Source organism: Haliotis cracherodii, unplaced genomic scaffold, assembly GCF_022045235.1.
Source record: "Haliotis cracherodii isolate W230 unplaced genomic scaffold, xgHalCrac1.p SCAF_10, whole genome shotgun sequence".
Taxonomy (NCBI): Eukaryota; Metazoa; Mollusca; class Gastropoda; order Lepetellida; family Haliotidae; genus Haliotis; species Haliotis cracherodii.
This window is the reverse complement of record NW_027266265.1, coordinates 51095020-51119721: the sequence shown is the minus strand read 5'-3', so window position 1 is coordinate 51119721 and position 24702 is coordinate 51095020. Positions and strand designations below refer to the sequence as shown.

General features: G+C 41.7%; 1 protein-coding gene across 5 annotated transcripts in view; it reads left to right on the top strand.

Annotated features, from left to right (window-relative positions):
- Window positions 1-24702, top strand: part of LOC139454504 (F-actin-uncapping protein LRRC16A-like) — a 113104-nt gene that overhangs the window by 41701 nt on the left and 46701 nt on the right. For 4 of the 5 annotated variants that reach the window (XM_071236255.1, XM_071236253.1, XM_071236254.1 and 1 more), the window contains exons 1-16: window positions 3098-3146; window positions 5004-5077; window positions 5859-5934; window positions 6618-6706; window positions 8038-8132; window positions 9395-9585; window positions 10695-10772; window positions 12627-12814; window positions 16434-16585; window positions 17346-17445; window positions 19424-19478; window positions 20876-20979; window positions 22003-22140; window positions 23013-23106; window positions 23353-23451; window positions 24116-24244. In XM_071236255.1, the coding sequence (XP_071092356.1) occupies window positions 3102-3146; window positions 5004-5077; window positions 5859-5934; window positions 6618-6706; window positions 8038-8132; window positions 9395-9585; window positions 10695-10772; window positions 12627-12814; window positions 16434-16585; window positions 17346-17445; window positions 19424-19478; window positions 20876-20979; window positions 22003-22140; window positions 23013-23106; window positions 23353-23451; window positions 24116-24244 (1707 nt within the window). In that variant the 5' untranslated portion in view covers window positions 3098-3101. The other variant, XM_071236256.1, reaches the window with a different exon arrangement.

Below are 24702 nucleotides of genomic sequence, written 5' to 3'. Positions count from 1 at the left end.
TGAGTTGATAAAAGTGGAAAAACTCCGAGGCTTGCATCATTTTTCCAACTTTTTCAGTTTGTAGACAGTAATTAGCAGTGTCTTAAGTGTAAAATGTACTGCTAACAGCTTAAGTAGCAGAGCCATTAGTGATGTCATTTGATTGTGACTTCATGGTAACCAATGATGTCAGAGTGGTCTCCAAAGCATTGTGATGCAATTTCATTGTAGTGATATCTACAATGTAGATATCGCTTGATCCCACCCAAGCGATATCTCCTGTGGGAGCCAGTTTTGGATGATAAATTTCTGGTGACCCCCGCTGTGATATTGCTGGAATATTGCTAAAAGCGGCGTAAAACCATACTCACTCACTCACTATTATTTTTTTTTATTGGCTATAAAAATGGCTGTCGCGCAGGATTTTAAGTGACACGCCAATGCCCAAGGTGCATTTCCTACATCCTAGCCTAGGCAGTGTTGATCATATTGACAGGTTGTTTGTCTTATTTTGCAGCTAGAGCAAAGTTTCCACTTCCTAGATATTCAAGCAATAGAAAGCAGGAAGCCAAACCAGGTACGTACGTTGTAGCATGAATGTTGTTGGGTCCATCTCAGCTTTCTATACTCTGGAGTTGATTGTTTAATCTATTATGATAGGTATAATTATGTTTATTTGCCTTCCTATCTATACCAGATACCAAAATAAAAGTCTCAAAATTCACAAATTTTGTTCAGTACATGATGTAACATTGTCCTACACCATGTACACTGTTTATTTTCCGGTCAGCCTTGATACAGTTCCTCATGTTGAATAGCTAAAAAACGGTACAGCTTCATGCAGTTGGTGACGTTTGGATGTAGAATGCAATTAACCAGAAGTTGTTATCCATAAAGAGACCTATGAAGATCAGGAGTACAATAGGTCTTCAGCAACCTATGCTTGCCGTAAAAGGCAACTATGCCTGTCGTAACAGGCGACTAACGGGATCGGGTGGTCAGGCTCGCTGACTTGATGCATGTCATTGTATCTCTATTGCTCACGCCAATGGGAATCGGATGACCTGTAATGGGCATCAGATGGACTGAATGGAGGATTGGGTGCTGAAAATGGAGATCGAATGACCTGAAATAGTTCACAACTGTTCTCAAATGGGGTTCAAATAACCAGTATGGTTGATTTACCTTCCTGTATGTTGGACTGCTTGTAGCTGAGATACCTCCAAATTCAGGGGGCGGTCGAGAAGCCTGGTGGTTATAGCGTTACCTCATCACGCCAAAAACCTTGGCTTGATTCCCGACATGGGTACAATGTGTGAAGCCCATTTCTGGTGTCCCCCAGGATGATATTGCTGAAATATTGCTAGTAGCAGCATAAAACCAAACTCACTCCTGAATCAGGGATGAGAAGTTTCTGTGGATCTGCAAAATTCTGTGGATTTCGTCACTTTCATCATACATTCCATTACAATATTCTCATAAATCATAATATCACCAAGACCCCTAGCTAACTTTCAGTGTTTATTGAAAACATCCATTCTCATCCCTGCTAATTAGACAAAATATGTTGCGTGAACTACTTCACCAAATTAAGGAGAATGATAGGACGTTGTCATGCATGGCTGTTTTTGCAGATGGTGTTGACGGTGGAGGGGAAGTGTTACACGTTCGTAACTCTAGAACCAGACACGGAGGAGATAGATCACATGGTCACGCACGTCGGGAAGTCACTCAAACAGATCTTTCCTTCATTTCCATTAGAGTAAGTACACATGCACTCAGATGATTGGGCATACCGTTACCTCCCCTGTCTGGCAGACGATGGGAAGGGGATTGTGTGTCAGGTGTATTAATGTATTCTTGGTACGAAACTAAACTGTTTAATTTGGTTATTCATTATAGTAGTTCACATAGTGATGAATACTTCTTTTAATAACCTTGATGGATTACATGAATTTCTTTTTTCAAGTCTTTGAATAGCATTTAGAAGTGATACACATAAAGATGAGAATTTATGGATGTCCATTTTAGTCATTATGAGGAACACATCTTTTCGGAGTATATACAGAGCTCCAGATAACTTTTTAAGCAATTGAGTTTTTACTCTAGGGTTTCTATTTTAATTTGGTTTTTACGTTTTTAATTGGGTAACCAAATATTTTTTTACTCATCTATTTATCACTCAATTGGGTTTTTCCTAAAATGAGTTAACATCTTTAGATTTAAAGAAAAATGACATAATGATTTAGATGTATATAACTGTTTTACATATATAGGCTTGACTCGGAAAGTAAATTAACTCGTTATTGTGTTTCGGAAAGTAGCTCCTTTGTACGCATGCTGATAAAGCTTCATTTAGTATTTAAGCTGGCTGTTTTTATGCATTTGAGTTTTTCATTTAATGCATGCCTTTCTGTACGCAAGTTAATTGAAAGTAATTGGGTTTTGAATATTTTGGGTGTTTTTTTTTACGCAAATACGCTGTTTATCTGTAGCCCTGTATATACCTACTGCTTCACCAGGTGTCTTCTATATCATAAGGAACAAAATGTTTCGGAGTATATACTCACTCCTTCATCATGGGGATGCATCAGCTGATGAAGGAGTAAGTATATACTCCGAAACAATATGTTCCTCATGATATAGAAGCTCAATATACCTAAATTCTCTTCATTATGAATTTTTATATCAAAATTGGTTGTGACATTTCTATCAACTTGCAGAGAAAAGTGACTAACAGAAATATAGATAAAAACAAAGCAAAAATAACTACTTCTACACCAGTACCCTAATTATTTTAGGAGTTGAAGGAGAATGATTTTAAAACATGAACAACATAATCTATGATGAAATTGAATATACGGAAACATCAATGTTTCTTGGTTAACACATTCTCTGGAATACCAGCAATTTATTTGTTCTTTCTTGCAGACGGTTAATAGTCAAACTAGAGGTCACACCTCCAGAAAGGTTGAAAACAATGTATGACATGATCAAAGATATCGAAGGAAAAGACGTGGGGCCATGTGGAGGCTATGCATCGATGTACGCCTGTATGTGTGACTACCATTCCTTACCCTACAGGGAGGAAGTGGCATGGGTAAGTGTCGATGTACGCCTGTATGTGTGACTACCATTCCCTACCCTACAGGGAGGAAGTGGCATGGGTAAGTGTCGATGTACGCCTGTACGTGTGACTACCATTCCCTACCCTACAGGGAGGAAGTGGCGTGGGTAAGTGTTCTGTCGGGACTACGTGTCGATGTACGCCTGTATGTGTGACTACCATTCCCTACCCTACAGGGAGGAAGTGGCGTTTGTAAGTGTTCTATCGGGGCTACGTGTCTATGTACGCCTGTATGTGTGATAACTGTTCTATCGGGGCTACTTGTCGATGTACACCTGTATGTGTGGTAGGTGTTCTATTGGGGCCACGTGTCAATGTACACCTGTATGTGTGGTAAGTGTTTTATCAGGGCTACGTGTCGATGTACGCCTGTATGTGTGGTAAGTGTTCTATCGAGGCTACATGTCGATGTACGCCTGTATGTGTGATAAGTGTTCCATCGGGGCTACGTGTCGATGTACGCCTGTATGTGTGGTAAGTGTTCTATCGAGGCTACATGTCGATGTACGCCTGTATGTGTGATAAGTGTTCCATCGGGGCTACGTGTCGATGTACGCCTGTATGTGTGATAAGTGTTCTATCAGGGCTACGTGTCGATGTACACCTGTATGTGTGGTAAGTGTTCTATCGGGGCTACGTGTCGATGTACGCCTGTATGTGTGGTAAGTGTTCTATCGGGGCTACGTGTCGATGTACGCCTTTATGTGTGACTACCATTCCTTACCCTACAGGGAGGAAGTGGCATGGGTAAGTGTTCTGTCGGGACTACGTGTCGATGTACGCCTGTATGTGTGATAAGTGTTCTATCGGGGCCACGTGTCAATGTACACCTGTATGTGTGGTAAGTGTTCTATCGGGGCGACGTGTCAATGTACACCTGCATGTGTGATAAGTGTTCTATCAGGGCTACGTGTCGATGTACGCCTGTATGTGTGGTTGGTGTTCTATCGGGGCCACGTGTCAATGTACACCTGTATGTGTGATAAGTGTTCTATCGGGGCGACGTGTCAATGTAGACCTGTATGTGTGGTAGGTGTTCTATCGGGGCCACGTGTTGATGTTCACCTGTATGTGTGGTAAGTGTTCTATCGGGGCCACGTGTCGATGTACACCTGCATGTGTGATAAGTGTTCTATCAGGGCTACGTGTCGATGTACGCCTGTATGTGTGGTTGGTGTTCTATCGGGGCCACGTGTCAATGTACACCTGTATGTGTGATAAGTGTTCTATCGGGGCGACGTGTCAATGTAGACCTGTATGTGTGGTAGGTGTTCTATCGGGGCCACGTGTTGATGTTCACCTGTATGTGTGGTAAGTGTTCTATCGGGGCGACGTGTCAATGTACACCTGCATGTGTGATAAGTGTTCTATCAGGGCTACGTGTCGATGTACGCCTGTATGTGTGGTTGGTGTTCTATCGGGGCCACGTGTCAATGTACACCTGTATGTGTGATAAGTGTTCTATCGGGGCGACGTGTCAATGTAGACCTGTATGTGTGGTAGGTGTTCTATCGGGGCCACGTGTTGATGTTCACCTGTATGTGTGGTTGGTGTTCTATCGGGGCCACGTGTCGATGTACACCTGTATGTGTGGTAAGTGTTCTATCGGGGCGACGTGTCAATGTAGACCTGTATGTGTGGTAGGTGTTCTATCGGGGCCACGTGTTGATGTTCACCTGTATGTGTGATAAGTGTTCTGTCGGGACTACGTTTCGATGTTCACCTGTATGTGTGATAAGTGTTCTGTCGGGACTACGTGTCGATGTACACCTGTATGTGTGGTAAGTATTCTATCGGGGCTACGTGTCGATGTACACCTGTAAGATTTCAATAATTCAGAGTAAAGATATTATGTGTATATTTTTCAGACAAAATATATTATTTATTTATGTTTCAGGATGTAGATACCATTTACCTATCTCAGGACTCCCGGGAGCTGTGCTTGCGAGATTTTGACCATTTAAATGGAAAGTAAGTCAGTTTGATTTGTGCACTTTCTAACGATGGCATTTAGTTTGGTATTTAAAATAGTCCCCTTGAAAGAATGAATAGGTTCATTATGTCAAGCCTTGGCCTTGTTTACAGGCTGTAAAGTTAAACTACAAACAAACATTGATAGTTTCTGGGGCATGGATTCCAAGCGATATAAGTAATTTCTGCAGAGTTGTCTCCCTTAGTCATGCTAGGCACCACTGATCATGGACACCGACCCTAGATTTGCCCGTAGCCTTGCTAGGCACACCGACCCAAGATTTTCCCATAGCCTAGCTAGGCACACCGACCCAAGATTTTCCCATAGCCTAGCTAGGCACACAGACCCAAGATTCTCCCATAGCCTAGCTAGGCACACTGACCCAAGTTTCTCCCATAGCCTAGCTAGGCACACAGACCCAAGATTCTCCCATAGCCTAGCTAGGCACACTGACCCAAGTTTCTCCGATAGCCTAGCTAGGCACACAGACCCAAGATTCTCCCATAGCCTAGCTAGGCACACTGACCCAAGTTTCTCCCATAGCCTAGCTAGGCACACAGACCCAAGTTTCTCCCATAGCCTAGCTAGGCACCACGTAAATGTTGTAAATGCCTGATTTCTTTCCACACCATGTGACTCGCTGTGATATAACTGACATACAGTTCACATGACCAGTAAACTCAACCTACCAACTTTGGAGAAAACAAATAAAAATGGAGGTAAAATGAAAAATAAACTGATACATGTAGTTGAGCTGATGTGAATGTGTTTCTGTTTCAGGGACCTGGTGCCAATCATATCGGCTCTCGAGCATAATTGCTGGTTTACTAAATTAAATGCAAACCATGTCAAACTGGTGAGTACAACATTTTTCTAGTAATACTTACAAACTCTTGTTGGCCGTCATCTTGTAACATCTGGGTTACTCTCTACCGATGGAGAATAATAAGGGAGTTTATGAAGGGAAGCATTGAACAACCCTGCGGGGAGTTGGTTTGGAATAGATCCCCAGCATCCCACTGATGGCTGCCATATTGGGCTCCAGTGGCCAGGCTCCAGTTGCCAGGCTCCAGTTGCCAGGCTCCATTGGTGGCTTGGCTGATTGCCAGTCATATATATCATTGGTCTCTTGTCCAGACTGCATTATTTACAGGTTGCCCGGATGTAGAGGGAATATTGCTGACTCAGGCATTTTATTCATGCTTCAGTCATTTGTGGGGGCATTCATGCTGAAGACCCGGGTTCGATTCCCAAAATGTGTGAAGCCCATTTCTGGTGTCCCCAGCTGTGATATTGCTGGAATATTGCTAAAAGCGTCATAAAACCACACTTACTCACTCAGTCATTTGTGACCCTAGTAGGGTCATCGATTTTATGGGCAAAACAAATAGTAATTTTTTACACTTGTGTCTGATGTAATTGATTTGAGCCATCGATTTTAAACCCAGTTAGTAATTTTCGGTTTCTATATTTCTGTGTGTTTCCTGTTTGGCTTCCATCGGTATGTGTGATATATTTTTACTGCTGATTTTGTTATAGACATCCGAAGCTGCCAACGAGATTTTACAAGTGATGAAGCGTAACTCTGTGATAGAGGAATTGGGACTCTGCAATACAGGAATCAAAGTGTAAGTCTCTCATCCTCCTCGTTCAGGGGCGATGGGGGTATTCTAGTGGTTAAGGCGTTGGCTCGTCACACTGAAGACCTGGGTTTGATTCCCCCTATGGGTACAATGTATGAAGCGCTTTTCTGGTCTTCCCTGTGTGATATTGCTGGAAAATTGCTAAAAGAGGCGTAAAAGCATACTCACTCACTCACTCGTTTTCATTCGGGAGAAATTGTTTCCCCAGCAACCTAAGCTTGTCATAAGAGGCGACAACATGGATCGGGTGGTCAGACTTGGTGATTTGGTTGATTGAGTGTCAATGTTCCATGAAAGTGTGGATCTATGCTCAAAATAGCAATCACTGGATTGCCTGGTCCAGATTTGATTATTGACAGGCCGCCATTATATAACTGGAAAATTATTGAATGCGGCCACAGGCACACAAACAAAAACATTCTGGACGTAATGGGGGCAGTAGGGACCCAGATGTCTTAGGTGCTTTGTTGCCAGGATCTGCTGAAGGTTTGAGTTTTGTTCTGATTAAGAACCATGGTTGGTCAGCACCACATCCGCATGTAGGTTTCAACTCATTATAGTCTATGAACTGCATCAATTTGGGCTTACATTCTTTTGGGATGGTGATCATGTGGTTAGAGCAGTCACTTGTCATACTGAAGGCCCAGGTTTGATTCTCGACATGGATTCAAAGTGTCAAGCCCATTTTGTGGTGTTCCCTGAGTGATATTGCTGGAATATTGCTAAAAGTGGCTTAAAACACTTTTCACTCACCCACTTGCATCCTACACGAAGCTAAATCTGTAATATTCAAAGTAACGATAAGCCCACTTGACATGGCTCCAAGACTAACACTTAGTCAATGAAAACGTTTCTTAAAAATAATTTAAAAAAGATTTCTCCAAAAGAACCTTTCCTCTTCTGCTGTTTTCTCATGCAAACTAGGGCGGTCGGGTAGCCTAGTGGTTAAAGCGTTCGCTCGTCATGCTGAAGACCCGGGTTCGATTCCCGACATGGGTACAATATGTGAAGCCCATTTCTGGTGTCCCCCGCCGTGATATTGCTGGAATATTGATAAAAGCGTCGTAAAACCATACTCACTCACTCACTCCTGCAAACTAGACTTGGTTAGTTTGATCTAGACCTGAAAAATATAAATTCCACAGTCATGGTGCAGGACTACATGGCATCCTATTTCACCCTTTACAACTGGTGTGCATGTTGATTCCGTACACTTTCATCTTGAAGGTCCCTGCATGAAGCTCTGCATTGTTATAAGAGAAGTCTCTGGGAGAGTAGCAGATGTTTATTTGTATGTGACTTGTGTCTGATTTCAGAGATTTTATACAGAAACTGTCAACTGCCTTATTGTCCAACAGTGGTACCCAGCTGTGTCGAGTCGACCTGTCGAATAACTTCCTAGAAGATAGAGGTATATTTCTGGAACTGGTGCATGGCATCTCTGTTGTCTATGATCAATACCTGGGATCAGATTGTTTTTGTATCCTCAACCCCATATCCCCTACCCCTACCCCTACCCATCCCCCCTACCCCATCCCCCCTACCCCCTACCCCCTACCCCTACCCTGTTCCCCCTGTCCCATTCCCCATACCCCCTACCTGTTCCCCCTCCCCCTACCCCTACCCCTACCCTGTCCCCCCTACCCCATACCTCCTGCCCCGTTCCCCCTACCCCTACCCATCCCCCCTACTCGTCCCCCCTACCCATACCCATACCCCCTACAACCCATGCTTGCCATAAAAGGCGACTAACGGAATTTGGTGGTCAGGCTCACTGACTTGGGCGATGAATGTCATTATATCATGATGTCAATCACTGGATTGTGTGGTCCAGACTCGATTATTTACAGGCCACCATCATATGGTTGGAGTATTGCAGAGTGCGGCGTTAAACAACAAACAAATAAATCATATCCTCATCATCTCCGCGTCTCCTGATTGCACTTGAGTTAACCCTTCTGGCTTGACAATGGTATAAGGATCTAGATCGAAACATCGCTATTGCAGTATAATAAAGAATTTGTTATCCATATTATTTTTGTCCACTTTGTCATCCGTCAACTTCTAAGAAATGTACTCACAAGTTTTAGGATTAATTTTTTTTTTATTATCATGAGGTATCAGACAAATTTTTGTGATTTTATGCAAATATTTAAAAGGCTGTGTCTATTGATGACTTTGTCTTCTTCTCTGCATCTCATGATAAATCAATGAGGAGAGATATGGGGATATTTGAAGGATAAAAGTGACACTGGTGCCATGATGAGGTCAGCTAATGACGACTCCTCTTCCAGGGACCGCCTCCGTGGTCTAGCGGTAGAGCGTCCGCCCGGAGAGCGGAAGGTCCGGGGTTCGATCCCCGGCCGCGTCACACCAAAAGACGTTAAAAGATGGTACTTGTTGTTACCCTGTCTGGCGCTCGGCATTAAGGGACGAAAACAAGGACTGGTCGGCTCGGAGTCAGTGTACTGTGCCTGTGTCCGAGTGGGGTATTCATGTTAAACTGCGGCATGGTATCTCAGTGTGCTAGCACTATAAATCGGCATCAGTCCGGATTAGTACAAGCAGCCACACAAACACACACACACACGTACATGCACGTCGCTATATAAGTGCAATAATCTTGGACGCGACGTTAAACCCCATTTAACCTCACCTCGCCTCCTCTTCCAGGTGTGCATCACCTGATGGGCTCGTTAAGTAACCAGGCCAAGGGGCTCGTGTACCTGGATGTGTCGAAGACAGGGATGACAACGAAAGGCCTCAACAGGATAGCGGATACAATGGGGGGAAGTGCATGTATCCCAAACACCCTCCGAACCCTCAAGCTGGCCGAGAACGGACAGAAAGGGGAAGATCTAACGGTAAGAACTGAGCACTTACTGACGTGATGTTACTTTTTAATTTTCATATGACCAAAACCCTGAAGGTTAAATTCTAAAATGATGTGTTGTCCAACAGCTGACCTGCTTCAATGATGATGCCTTAATTTGTTCAAGAGTTTCTATCTTATATTCAGTAGTGTGATATGGTAGCCATTTTGAAGCAGCTATATATGGCCATTACGCTGTCTGTTTTTTACTAAATGGAATGAAAATCAGTATTTGTTTAGTTAGTTGCTGGATTCAACACATGTTCCGTTTTTTAGATAGTTTAAATTTTGACTTTTTAGAATTCTTTAAATGCATACCGTATTCGATGTAATAAGCGCCCACGGCGATATTTGCTTATATATTGGCTAGTGAACAATTCCAATTCCTTCCGATTGATCAATGTACACAAGACTTATTTATTCGTGTATAATACGCACTCGTGTGTTATATGCGCCCTTAATTATGGGCAATTAAATTCTGGAAAACTATATCTGCTGTGTATAATACACACAGACTTTTCTTTTGTATCATCTCAGGCTGTCAGCATAAACCCCGAAATTTACGATCTTTTGTTCTAATAAGAGCCCGCTGTTTCTAATAACATTATTATGTCGAATATGGTATTTGGCTTCTTCTCCCCACGATGATGGAGTTGAAACTTGGCATGGATGTTTCTCCTTATGATGACATCATTTTTTGTTTAAATCATTGGATTTTAGTGTTAGTTTTTAGTCCTCACTATTTATGCAGAAAATATTTTAATGTCAGAACTTACAGAATTTTTTTCGTGGCAGTCTTTGTTGACATTTAGACTGTTGACTACATCTTCAGATGAGCTACAGTGCTGTGACACTATTTCTTTTTCTTAAAAAACAGCACAGAAATATAAATTGGGAAACATGTTGTAGATACATATATTCAGAGCTGAAATTTGTGACGATGTGTATGACTTATATGTCCATGGCATTTACATTAAGAGCAACCAGCTATGGCCAATGAAAATGATACCAGCAAGGATTAAGACACACAATATTGATCATCTTCCTTCTACAACACATGGAATGTTTCCAGGAAACATGCATATTTTTTTCGTTTTTCAGCAAGTTTTCAACTTTCTGGCCCATCCGAACGGCCTGACTCATCTGGATCTCTCCCACACCGACTGTACCCTCGATATGGTAGGTGCTGTGCTCCTTCACGTACTGTACCCTCGATATGGTAGGTGCTGTGCTCCTACACGTACTGTACCCTCGATATGGTAGGTGCTGTGCTCCTTCACGTACTGTACCCTCGATATGGTAGGTGCTGGGGTGAGTGAGTGTGTTGGGTTTGATGCCGCTTTGAACAGTATTTCTGTTATATCATGGCGTGCCTGCTCAATATGGGAGGAAAGCCAAAAGCCCAATGTGATGCAGATATTTACTACTTTGGTGAGACCAACAAGGGTTGTATCAGGGTTGTACCTTGAATTACAAAAGTTGGGGTCAAAGGACCCCGAAAGTTAATTTTAATGGTCCTTGCAGCAATTTGAGGGTCCTGGAAAGTAATGAAATGTTTTAGTGTACTGGACATTTTTATAATTATTAGAGCGTGGAATGAATCAATGATCAATGGACAGTGATCATGATTGATGGATGAAATGACAGATACCCATGACTGCTGTTGATGCGTTGTAGGGACAATGAATATCATTGTGTGTCCCTTAGTATATTTTTTTCTGCATCCATTCCCTTAATTTGATGTGTGTGGTGTGTGCGTCGTGTAAAACCCTGGGTCTGGTGCTGATGTAATCAAGGTGAATCTTGGATTTGAACCCATGATTGGATGTTGGAATGCCTAAAGGATGCAGCTTACACCACTGAGCCACCAGTGCCCTCAGTAGGTGCTGGATCTCTGAACATGGCAGCACAGTGGAATGCTCTTAACCCAGACACCTTTTCTGTATAGTTGAATATGAGAATTTGACTGGATCGAGTTGCCTCTCTTTCCTCAATACTCAAAGGACCACACTGCAGTGAACAAGAATCATGCTTGTGTATTGTTCTTCTTGGTCGGTTTTCATGTATAATGTTTTGTTAGATCCATATATAAAATCTTCTTTTAAAACATGTACTAAATTGGAACAGACATGTTTTGACATGACCCTCCTCATGTCCTTCAACATCTTTTTCATTTACCTCCCAAAAAAGACAAAGTGCAAAAATTAATGTCCTTTTTTTATGAGCTTCCCGAAATATGTGTATTACTTTTTATGACCCTCCCCTAGAGACCGTCCTATGTTTTAGTGATCCACCGACTGCCTCTGACCCACCCCACCCGATAATAAATCAGACCTGTGAAGATCTGGGTATGAATAGGACTTCAGCAACCCATGCTTGCTGTAAAAGGCGACTATGCTAGTCGTAAGAGGCGACTAACGGGATTGGGTGGTCAGGCTCGGTGACTTGGTTGATGCATGTCATCATATCCTAATTGCGTGGATTGATGTTCATGATGTCAATCACTAGATTTTTCTGGTCCAGACTCGATTATTTACAGACCGCGGTCATGTAGCTGGAATATAGCTAAGTGCGGCGTTAAACAACCAACCAACAAACTATAATAAATGACTGGTCCCAAACTCCTAACTTTTGAAGGATTTTTTATTGATTTGGTTGGAAAACTCTCAACCGGTGTGAAATCTTCTGCCATTTGCCCTTTGTTTTACCAATGTGACCCACCCATAAGTCCATAAATCGTTGCCTGCATTTATCAACAATTAACCAACTTCTCTACATATATTTATGTGGGGGGGCAGTCGGGTAGCCTAATGGTTAAAGCGTTCGCTCGTCACGCCGAAGACCCGGGTTTGAATCCCGACATGGGTACAATGTGTGAAGCCCGTTTCTGGTGTCCCCAGCCGTGATATTGTTGGAATATTGCTAAAAGCGGCGTAAAATCAAACTCACTCACTCACTATTTATGTGGGGATCACAGAACAAGTGATGTCACCTGAGGTTTTCTCTAAATGTTGATTCCATTTTGTATTCCAGTTATTTGGCGCACTGCAGCGAGGATGCTGTACGAGTTTGATCCACCTAAACGTCTCTCATGTGACCTTCACCCACAAGAAGATGAAGGATGTACAGGTACCGACCAGCCTCAAACAGTTCTTCGCCACAGCGTGTATGTTGGAGCACATCGACCTGTCTAGTACAAGGCTTCCTCCAGAAGCAGTCAAGTAAGTTGGCATGAGCCAGATTCGGCTTCTAGGTCATTGTGGAAGATCCCTTCCACTAAGGGACCTGACATTTATTATATGGGGGGAATAGGGTGGGGTCAGAGGGAATCAGGGTAGGGTCACCCCAAATCAGGGGTCCGGAAAATTTAAAATCCCAATCGGACATTTACATTTATGCCACGCCCCCTTCAAACAGCGTGTTTTAGTACGACTTTTTACACACAAATTACAAGTTGTTACGTATTCATAATATGATGAATTATGAATTGTTTCAATTTAAATTGTTTAATTCACCGGACAATTAATAACAAATAATATCATTTTAGATATATATGGAAAACATACGTTTGTTTCTGTTATAATAACGATCTGTCAACATTGTGAACGGTCTAATTAATATTCTTGAGTCTACTCAAGTGTACGCGTTGTAACATTTGGATCGAGACTATTATCCCACATTTGGTTATCACGTGACCTCACGGGAAAAGTTGTTTTTTTTAAACTAAAGATTATTTAAAAACAAGACAGATAATATAATCCTAAATCCTAAACTATCGTTGATAGCAGTAGTTATTTGAATACTTTTTCATCTGTACTTAATTATTGACCATAAAAAAAATTGATATCGATCGTCCGAGAAAGCAAAATGGCGGTCAATCAAGATTCAATATACGACTAGCTACTGAAAACAATAAAATCTGCAAATCCTCGTTGTATGTCAACCAAGTGAAAGTCGTTAGCCACGACTTACAAAATGATCATTCAGACTTTGAGGGTTTGGCAGATCCGCTCGACTGATCTGCTGTCGTCACGCTTTCGCTTCTTGACTGAGGTTACGTATCGTAGCATTGTGAGGATAATGAGGTACATCGATGATGCAAGGTATTTATGTACAGTTGTAAACACATTTTACTCAAATCAACAAGATGTTCTCAGTAATAAATCCTCGATTAATCAGTGTCAACTCAGTTTATTGCCTATTACAGTGATTGACCGATTGGACTATCATTCTAGGTACGATGTATTTACAGCAATCAAAACAAACAAAGCTTGTCAGTGTAGATAATCTTCATTGTGTTACAACTGCAGACAGAAATTGCTCAGTCCTAACTGTTGATCATGTCCGGTCAAAATTTAAGAATGTCCGGACAGAAAAATTTAAATGTCCGGTAAGCAATATTTTAGACCGGACATTTGAGATTCCCAATTGGACATGTCCGGCGCATATGACAGTTTCCGGACCCCTGCCCCAAATATGATGGTCTCTGGGGCAGGGTCGTAAAAAATAATACACATATTTGGAGGAGGTCATGAAACAATACAAGGACATGTGGACCCCACCCCTCCCTGTTATAAATGACTGGTCCCTAAGCCACTGGAGCATCTCTGCATCTCTTTGTATAATTGTATCTGAACCTATAGTCTGGAAGGTAATTTAAGGTACCGACGTTTACTACAATATCTGAAATACTATCGGACCTACTCCAGTAAAAGTTGGTATGAGATTATTAAACAGTCATACATAACTGGATATTACATTTAAAGACAATCGGTGCATGAATATAAAATCTGTCTATTTAGCTATCACTATATTTCATCAACAACCAGAGCTGTTCGTCATGGGTGAAACGAGGAATTCATTGAAACAGCCATCTGCATAATGCTACCCCTGTGTCACAGGGCCATATGACACAGTTGAACCAATCAACTCAGCTTGAAAGGGTGCACAGGAATCATGCACGTTGAGACGCCCAACGCTAACACCGTATTCGTGCGTGCGCGATTCCCGTGCACCCTTTCGAGTTGCGTTGACTGTTTAATAATCTCATACCAACTTTGACTGGAGTAGGTCCGATAGTTTTTCAGATATTGTAGTAAACGTCGGTACCTTAAATTACCTTCCAGACTATAGCTGGGAAGGAAATTCCTGAAGACATTTTGAATGATGAAATATTTATGCTGGTTGTGCCCACAAATAATATATCCAGCTTAGGCTATGTGGTAGACCAACGCTTAGTCTCTGGAAATATATAATTTTGATAGAAACAAGCAACCACATTTTAATTATAAAGGAGCCATAGTGAGATTGGTGATTCGGAACCTGTGGAAAATCTAGACTTTCTTTATTGATGGCTACAGCATTACAGTAAGGGCTGCTTGGAAGGGAAGGTAATATGGTTCAGGGACTGTGAGATAAACTAACTAGGTGGATTCATCTTCACAAATGAAGACATCTGCTGAGACTGAGACCTCTCCACGAGGCCATGACAATCTTGGATTGTTGGGGAGATGCTGTTAGTGCCGATCCATCTAAACTTTTCATGCCTTTTGTGTTTGTAAAGGGGAACCATGTCTTCCGATTCAGTTCATACTGCACAAATTGCTGGTTTTGAGGAGAGAGCTCTGATTGTCAACTGAATTGTCTCTGAATGGCATTTAGAAGTAAAATACATAAGGAAGAGAATTTATGGATGTCAACTTCTTTATTAATGGGGACACAACAGAGTATATACTTATTCTTCATCAGGTGAATGAAGGAGTAAGTATAAGTATCTGTGTGTTCTTCATAATAAAGGAGTTGAGATCCATAAATTCCTTTCCTTAGAATCTTTTTATAATCGCCTCAGAAATATATTATATTCACAACACAAATATTTCTTTGTGAAATTGAGGGATAACCTGAGTTTGTCTGTAGTTAGAGGCAAGGGGAATGCTGATATCAGTAGTGTCAAGAGGGGCCATTAGGATAAAGAAATTACCGTATTCGACGTAATAATCGCCCCGCTCAAATAAGCGGTGATATTTGCTAATATATTGGTTAGTGAACAATACCAATTAGCACCTCTTCCGATTGATCAATGTACACGAGACTTATTCAATCGTGTATAATACGCACCCAAGTGTTATATGCACCCTTAATTATGGGCAATTAATTTCTGGAAATATATATCTGTGGTGTATAATATGCACAGACTTTTCTTTTGTATCATTTCAGGTACATAAATCTAGAAATATACGATCTTTCAACTCTGTTTTTTTTCTTACCAAAATTATATTCTAATTTTGAGAGTGCCCTGGGCGCTTATTACTTTGAATACGGTAACAAGGTTTCAGTGTATTTCAACTTTCACCCACTCTTTCAAAATTTTAGGAATTAATCCATTGACAAAATGTAGTCCGACTCTTCATGTCTCTGTATGCATCTACAAAGTCATCTATAACTGAAAACACCCATATGACATCCATTCAGTTCACCTTTTCATTTCACTTCACTTCAAGTTCGTTGATTATTTCTTATCCTGACACAACACATTGCAAATTCCCTTCTGGACTTTGATCCTAAAACACAGAACCCAAAACGTGCCTCCTCTGCCTCTTGGGCGCCCCATGCCGCCCTTGGTTATCAACAGGAGTTATCTGTCCCTATCCCTTAACTGTCTTCTCATCAGCGCTTTGCTAGAACATCAGACGGAGGACAGACGAGGGCCGGAGTCTTGTTGTGTCAGGATAAATATACTGATATCATGAATAATCAAATTCATGTAGTTTTCAGGTATTTACCCATTTCTTAAATTGTTTTGCTTTCCTGTATTTGAGAATGCTGACATTTGCTTTTCAGAGAGTTGCTGCTTGGGATATCCAGTAATAGACATATAGACAAACTTCACCTTGACCTTAGCAGCAATGACCTTCAAGGTCAGGGGACACACAACATCGCGGGTTGCATCAGTGAGATTAAAAACCTCGTCAGTCTGGACATCAGCAACAATGGTGAGCTACACACTGGGCATACAGGCAGGAGCATCAAAATATCAGCTCTTATCATAAGAAGATCAACATTTTTTTTTAATTTTGTTGGCTGGGATTCTAAAAATTAATAATTCAACCCTAAAATAAGATTCAGGACTCGTATAAGTGCCAGCCTCTTAATTATTAGTGCCTGGTCTGAAGCAACTTAGATAAAAGGGAAGCACTGGGTCTTGATTAGTGCTGGATCTCCATGAAGCTCTGGGGCTCCATTAATTGCCAGATCTCCGATCTCTAAATTCCAGGTCTCCAATATGCAACGGTGTGTTAGATTTAACTGACTTCTTGTAAGAAGAGCGGCTCAGCACTTAGTTTCATCAGCACCGCATGATAAAGTAAAAAAGTACTGCCTTTCTGCTGTATCATCTGAACTGAATATGAAATATGTTTAAAGTCAAGAATTTAGAATTGTGAGATTATAGGATGTGATAAATGTATAGATGTTGAAATGATGATCGTTTTTGGAGCACAGTAATGTGGAATTAATAGGCTTTGACCTCTCTATGACATCTTTATGCTACCAGGTCTCCCATTAACTGCCTGGCCTGTGAGCTGGCTGAAAAAAATGGTGCCAGGTGCTTTGTCACAGAAATACAATAATCAAAACAACTTTATCGCAGCTGTATGTTCAACATATGTGTGTAAAAAGTAAAGAAGAATATGTGTGTACTATTTTGCCATGCATGATGTTTGTGTGAAACCAGTGTTTGTGATGTGATTTCAGGGTTTGATTCCGACCTCAAGATGCTGCTCCCTGAGATAGCCAAATGCCAGTCTCTAAAACACCTGTCAATAGGCCGAAACTTCCAGGGGGTCAAACCAAAGTAAGTTGATAAATGTTGAGCATTGTATCATTTGATTGTGGCCATGATGAACACAGGTGGATTGAGAGAGGGATGCAGGTGTACTTGGGTATGTTGGGAACCGTCCCTTTTATGACATTCGGGATTCGCATCTGGATGAGTGAGTGAGTGAGTGAGTGAGTTGGGTTTAACACAGCTTTTAACAGTATTCCAGTTATATCATGGCATGTCAGCTTAATGTGGGAGGAACGCCTGAAGTGATGCAGGTCTCAGACGTTTACCACTTCGGTGAAACCCACAAGCACGGGTATGGTGCTGACAAATCTAGAAACATAATCGGGGCGAATCGGGATTCGAACCCACAATCATAGGTTTCTGGCGTGTCCAAGGGACGCAACTCTGCACAGCGAATCGCGGCGCCTTAGACGACTGGGCCCCCTGTGCCCCCCCGCATCTGGATGAAGTTTTTTTGTTGAACCTTAGCATGAACACATAATGCCATTTGGAAAGTGGTCAAATGTAACAAATGTTAAATTTGGGACAACACTTTCTTAGTAAAGTACAGATTTTAGTTCTTTTGGGGGGTTTAGTCCCCTCTGGGATTTGAACCCACACTGCCAGAGTGAGGTTCCTAATTGCCAGCATAGAAAGTCAGCGAACTAACCAACTCAGCCACCGAGGCTTCCAAAAAATGAAAGTCTGACAAGTGGTAATCTGGATGACGTAGATCACCTTAGCATGTTCGGAAGATTATAAGTATGCCTGGGGATATCCTTCACTTAGTGTGTGGCCTGGCTGATTGTGTGTCGTCGTTGCTCATTACTCACTGATTGGCCCACACTTTCTTCAGCCATCTTGGTTATAGCTGACTACAGGATAGAACAGGATTAGCTCTATCAGAGGGTGTGTCAGCTTGGGCTGGGACGGGTAACTCGGGTACTCGAGTAGGACCAGGTTCCCACAGGACTACCGGACCCGTGGTTAGTCACGTGATATATTGTTTAATGACAAAACGTATCTAAAACTCTATGTTTAAACGACAATGTTCGCAGTTCTTCCTTACTACTACGCCCATTCCTTCTGACTTTTATATGTTTGAATAAAAATAAAACTTCAATCAACTTCAGTGTATACATACACCAGATTGTTTCATACAAGTATCTCAACACATTTTACCAGAGCGACGGTCAAACGTTTCCCAATCGGACAGTTTGAACCTACCCCTTGAGACCTACAGCGGGTACAGGGGTACAGTCAGGTAATAGAGGGGTGGGTACCTGGGTACAGTCAGGTAATAGAGGGGTGGGTACCCGGGTACAGTCAGGTAATAGAGGGGTGGGTACCCGGGTACAGTCAGGTAATAGAGGGGTGGGTACCTGGGTACAGTCGGGTACTGGGGGATGGGTACCCGGGTACAGTCAGGTAATAGAGGGGTGGGTACCTGGGTACAGTCAGGTAATAGAGGGGTGGGTACCCGGGTACAGTCAGGTAATAGAGGGGTGGGTACCCGGGTACAGTCAGGTAATAGAGGGGTGGGTACCTGGGTACAGTCGGGTAATAGAGGGGTGGGTACCCGGGTACAGTCGGGTAATAGAGGGGTGGGTACCCGGGTACAGTCAGGTAATAGAGGGGTGGGTACCCGGGTACAGTCAGGTAATAGAGGGGTGGGTACCCGGGTACAGTCAGGTAATAGAGGGGTGGGTACCCGGGTACAGTCAGGTAATAGAGGGGTGGGTACCCGGGTAGTAAATTTGGACTTGACCCAGTCCTAATATACATTGACTATATAAATTTGTTAAATGCCATCACAAACAACAACAAATGTGCCACATTGTTGCCCATGCAGTGTTGTATAACATTTATATCATGAATGTACAATGTTTGTCTAGCCAGTGTCAGCTGTATGATTTGATATCCATATTGTATGTCTATGATTAGATGTGAAAATATTTAAATCATTGCTGATGAATGAAATGTCTCGTGTCTTGTTCATCTTCAGGAACATGCTGTCGGTGCTTGATCCGGTGGTGCAGCTTATACAAGAGGAAGAAAGTGTGAGTAGCAGCCCTTACATTGTTAACTTGTTGCTTTTGAGGACTTTTTTGTACATATTACCGTATTTGACGTAATAAGCACCCCACTCTAATAAGCGCCCACGGCTATATTTGCTAATATATTGGCTTGTGAACAATCCCAATTAGCACCCATTCTGATTGATCAATGTACACAACACTTGTTTATTCGCGTATTATACTCACTCGTGTGTTATATGCAACCTTAATTATGGGCAATTAAATTCTGGAAAAATGTATCTCTCGTATATAAACATTTTAGGCTGTCAGCATAAACAACGAAATTTATCTATTAACTCACCAAAATAATAATTTTAATAAGAGTCCACTATTTTTAATTTTGAGAGCACCCTGGGCGCTTATTATGTCGAAGGCTTAGAAGAGGCAAAATAAGTATAGGATAAAGGTCATGGGCGGAAATGATATGAATTGTTCTTGCGGAACTATTCTTCAAGTGATTATCTTCAAACTAGAATTATCTGTCATTCACTTACCATATTTGCCATATGAAGTGCCTCTGGTACCGAGAAAATTTACAAAAGGGGCATATTGAGAACTTTCCATAATATTTTCAAGGCAACTATATACCACTTCTGGGCAGCTTTTTTCTGTGAACCAATCTCATTAAAATCAGACCTCAGTTCTCGCTACCGCTAAACAAAGATCTGAAGACATCCCACTAGGGGTCACGACAGAACGACCTTTCATCTGACTAATCAGATCGTCGCTTACCAGATCACGAAAGTGACAGACAGAATGTGATTTCTAATCATGCAACCTCGAAACCTTTAACATGGGGTATTCCGAACGATAGTTACGGGTTTAACGACTGAATCCATACAATCTAGACCATCCATTAGCCATCCCAGAATGTTCTTTTGTTCAGCTTTCAAATTTGTAATTGAGAATTTGTCAAAATATGTTTCGAAGCCAATTTGAAATTAGTGCCGTAAAGCACGAGAAAGCTCCCTTCTGATTAGTCAATCCATTGGTCGGTCAAAGTTCGCGCAAGGTCGGTCTGACGTGAACCGTAATGGGATGTCCTCAGATCTTTGTTTAGCAGTAGCGAGAATTAAGATCTGATTTTAATGAGATTGTCTGTAAACAATGTATAATATTCACAGGAAAATATCAACTCTCATGAAAAGTTTGGTTTTAGTAAGGACAACTTGTAAAGATTCCTCACAGATTGTCAGTTTGTCAGTGAGTTGTTACTGCGCTTAATTCAGTGAATAGAGTATCTGTGAGTTCCTGTAAACCCCTACATGTAAGCCTCCAGCCTCATTCTCAAGTTAAACATGAAACACTGCAGATCAGTGTGATCTTTAAGTTTTGTCAGCTTCTGATTGGTTCGCTGTGTCCTATATTGTTACCCACAGTCTCTGGAATCTCTGTCCCTGGCCGACTCTCGTCTCAGGGCAGACACAGCCTACATCATCAACGCCCTGGGCAGCAACACCTCCCTCGTCACCATCGACCTCAGGTAGACACACATTCTTGGGCATTTGGATGCATGAAATGAGATTTGTATTGACAGCTGTTAGGCTTTAAAATTATGGGATGTATCCATCATGTAGTACTTTTTAAAAAAATTAATGCGTTATTAAGATTTCTGAAAGTGTTTTTAAAAAAATGTAGAAATCATGTCAGAGGCATTTAAAAATTGAGCTGCAATGTTACACTTTTTCTTGATGTAATACTGGTATACATCTCAATGGTAAAGTGTTGGTGTGATACGTGATATATAGAGAATCTCACGCGAGAGTCTTTTGATATCAAATATATCAACACGAGTTGATAAAAGTGGAAAAATTCCGAGGCTTGCCGAGGATTTTTTCCACTTTTATCAACGAGTGTTGATATGTTTGATATCAAAAGACACGAGGGTGTGATTTTATTTATCATCCAACATCATTCTTCCAACTTTTTCAATTTGTAGACAGTAATTAGCAGTGTCTTCAGTGTAAAAAGTACTGCTAACAGCTTCAGTAGCAGAGCCATTAGTGATGTCATTTGATTGTGACGTCATGGTAACCAGTGACGTCACAATGGTCTGCAAAGCATTGTGATGTAATTTCATTGCAGCGATATCTACAGTGTAGATATCGCTGGATCTAATCCAAGCGATATCTCCTGTGGGAGCCAGTTTTGGATGATAAATGATATGGTACTATGCATGAACATATGCCACTTTCATGTCAAGAGCCATCTTGACCAGATCACCAACCAAATCATATTTCTTTCATCAGTTGAACTAACAATGCCTTAGTGCTTGTATTTATGGTAAGAAAAGAGTGTATTATTATTAGTTGTAATACACATGGCACTAGTGGGGTGTAGGAGATTTTACCAACTGAATGGGCTGACACAATTAGACCAAAGGTCGGGAGATGTACAAGGATATTCAAGGCGCAAGTTATAGCAACTTTGTAGAAGTAACATTTTCTTGTTCTTCAGGAAGGTTATAGTAGTCCTCCCCCTGCATGTAGATTGAACTCTGTTTCAGTGGTAACCTAATGGGAGACATCGGGGCAAGGATGTTGGCAAAGGCGCTCCAGATCAACACCCGACTCCGTACCATCTTGTGGGACAAGAACAGCACCACTGCTCAGGGATTTGAAGACATTGCTGAAGCCCTGGAGAAGTAGGTTGGCTCAGACACAAGGAGATAGGACATCACTGTGTACATGTGCAGTTGAGGTGGCCCAGTGGAGAGTGCTTTGCCGTGGCCTGGGTTTAGATATTATCTGTGGGTGTACTATTGTCTGACAAGTAAAGTGATACACGCCCTCAGTTTCACTCGTGGGGGACATGGGGGACATGGGGGACCCAGTCATCTAAGACACAGCAATGGGCTGTATGGTTTCGTCCATACCTATAATTGTTGGTTCGAATTCTGGTTTGCTCCGATTATGTTTCTAGGTTTGTCAGTACCATACCCATGCTCGTGGATTTCACCAATGTGGTATATGTTTGAGACCTGCACCTTTCGGTCTTTCCTCCAGCATTAAGCTGACATGCCATGATATAAGTGGAAGACCGTTCAAAGTGGCATTAAACCCAACTCACTCACTCACTCACTCACTAAGTATCACTTGTGTGGGAAGATTGTTAGCTGGTTTCATTACAAATCTGGGAGGGTCTTGTATTTCTTTGAAAATTGTGATTACAAGAACTTCAAGCCTTCATTGCTGTTGATGGTCACACCTAGTTTCAAAACAAAGATGCTGGAATTTTGTAACCAACAAAGTTTACCATGTCTTCAAGTGACTACAGCAACTAATAATGAAAAAAATCAATCCCAAAATGTTATACAAAAAGCTTAAATGTCATAGTTTAGAAATGTTATAATTAAACATAAACTTATATGGTTAATTGTCATGCTGTGATTGTGTATTGGATACTGAACTTGGTCATGGCATCATTAAAATCTGTTTTGTCCAATACTTCTTTTACTTCATCTCTCCTCAAACACATTGTAGAGTTCCAGGAACTGACATATATCTACTGTTTCAGGAACTTCTCATTACACAAGATGCCATTCCCCGTGAACGATGCCTCAGTCACTATGAAGACGCAGGCTGAGAAGACCGAAACTGCCTTGCAGAAAGTGAGTCCGTGTTATGTGGATTCAACTCTTGTTGCAGCTTGTCAAAATGACACCAAAAAATGGTTGCGGAGGATAACAATCTAATTATTAACTATTTATGCCCTTAAAGAGGTAGTCTTTTACCCAAGTGGTTAATCTGTGAGATCATGATCTCAAGAGTTTCGATGCATCATTAGTGTGTATGATCTTGTAGAATGTGTAGTCAGTCTTGACTGGATGGATTATTCTTTGTGTGATCGTCCCCAGATTGAGTCCCTGCTCCAGAGGAACCACAGCCCGCGGAAGTGTGCCTCGGACCAGCTGTACCGCCTCCAGCAGGGCTTCCTCATCAGCTCCACACAGCAGGTAGGCTCCACACTGGCTCCACGGTGTCCTGATAGGTAGGCCTGGCTCCACGGTGTCCTGATAGGTAGACCTGGCACCACGGTGTCCTGATAGGTAGGGCTGGCTCGATGGTGTCCTGATAGGTAGGCCAGGAACCACGGTGTCCTCATAGGTAGGCCTGGCTCCATGGTGTCTTCATAGGTAGGCCTGGCATCATGGTGTCCTCATAGGTAGGCTAGGAACCACAGTGTCCTCATAGGTAGACCTGGCACCAGGGTGTCAATATAGGTAGGCCTGTCAAGGGCTGGAACTATTTGTTCTCATATGATATATATGTCAATAGTTCGGTGATATGATACTTTATACTCAACATATTCCATCAAAGGCAAATTTAGTCAGTTACGTAAGACCAACTTTTGAATGTCATGTCAGAAAAAGGCATTTTAAAATTTATTCTGAAACCATTTTAAATTTTTGCCTTTATATGATTTGTATTTATAAATGAAAACAAAACAGAATTTGAATTTTTTTGAATCCTACAACCCTATTTCATCAGTTAATGTGTAAAAACGTATTTTTAAATTCTTTTTGTTTTGACCATGTTGACCACTATCAAATATTTAGAGAAAAATAATTTGTGAATTAACTACTAAAAAGAGTGGTAAGTGATGTGCTGCCTCCCCAGATGGTGGACCGCCTGGTGGTGCAGGTGCAGGATACCGTGAATGCCCTCAGCTACAGCCCCAGTGAACACTTCAAGGAGGACATCGAACACGCAGGCCGTGTCGTCAAGGATGCCGATAACTCCAAACAGGTACAGTACAGCTAGGGTACTCTACCACAACACAAGAAAATGTTTAGCTTGTCATACGTGGCTGATCCACCAACATTTTAAAAAAAAAAAATTAATTTATGTATTACTCTTTTTGGAAAATGGCTGTCCGTGAAGATACAATGACAGTTTTAGACCCAGAAACAATGTTATTCAGTTATTTTTTACAATTGGGCTTTTGCAATGATATGACTGAAGGATGTACTTTAAAGAGATACCATATAATACTTTTATGACCATCTTTTTTGATGATGAAGTTTTTTATATTGACATTGGTGACGTTGTGCAAAAGAACCTTAGTGCTACGACTGTCGTAAGTCTGTGTTAAGATCTGGGAGTTATGATCACCTTAGTGCTAAAATTGCGTTTTACAACGGCACCATGATTGACATATTTTAATCTGCAGTCAGTGATATTACAGCCATGTTGCAGAGTCCTAT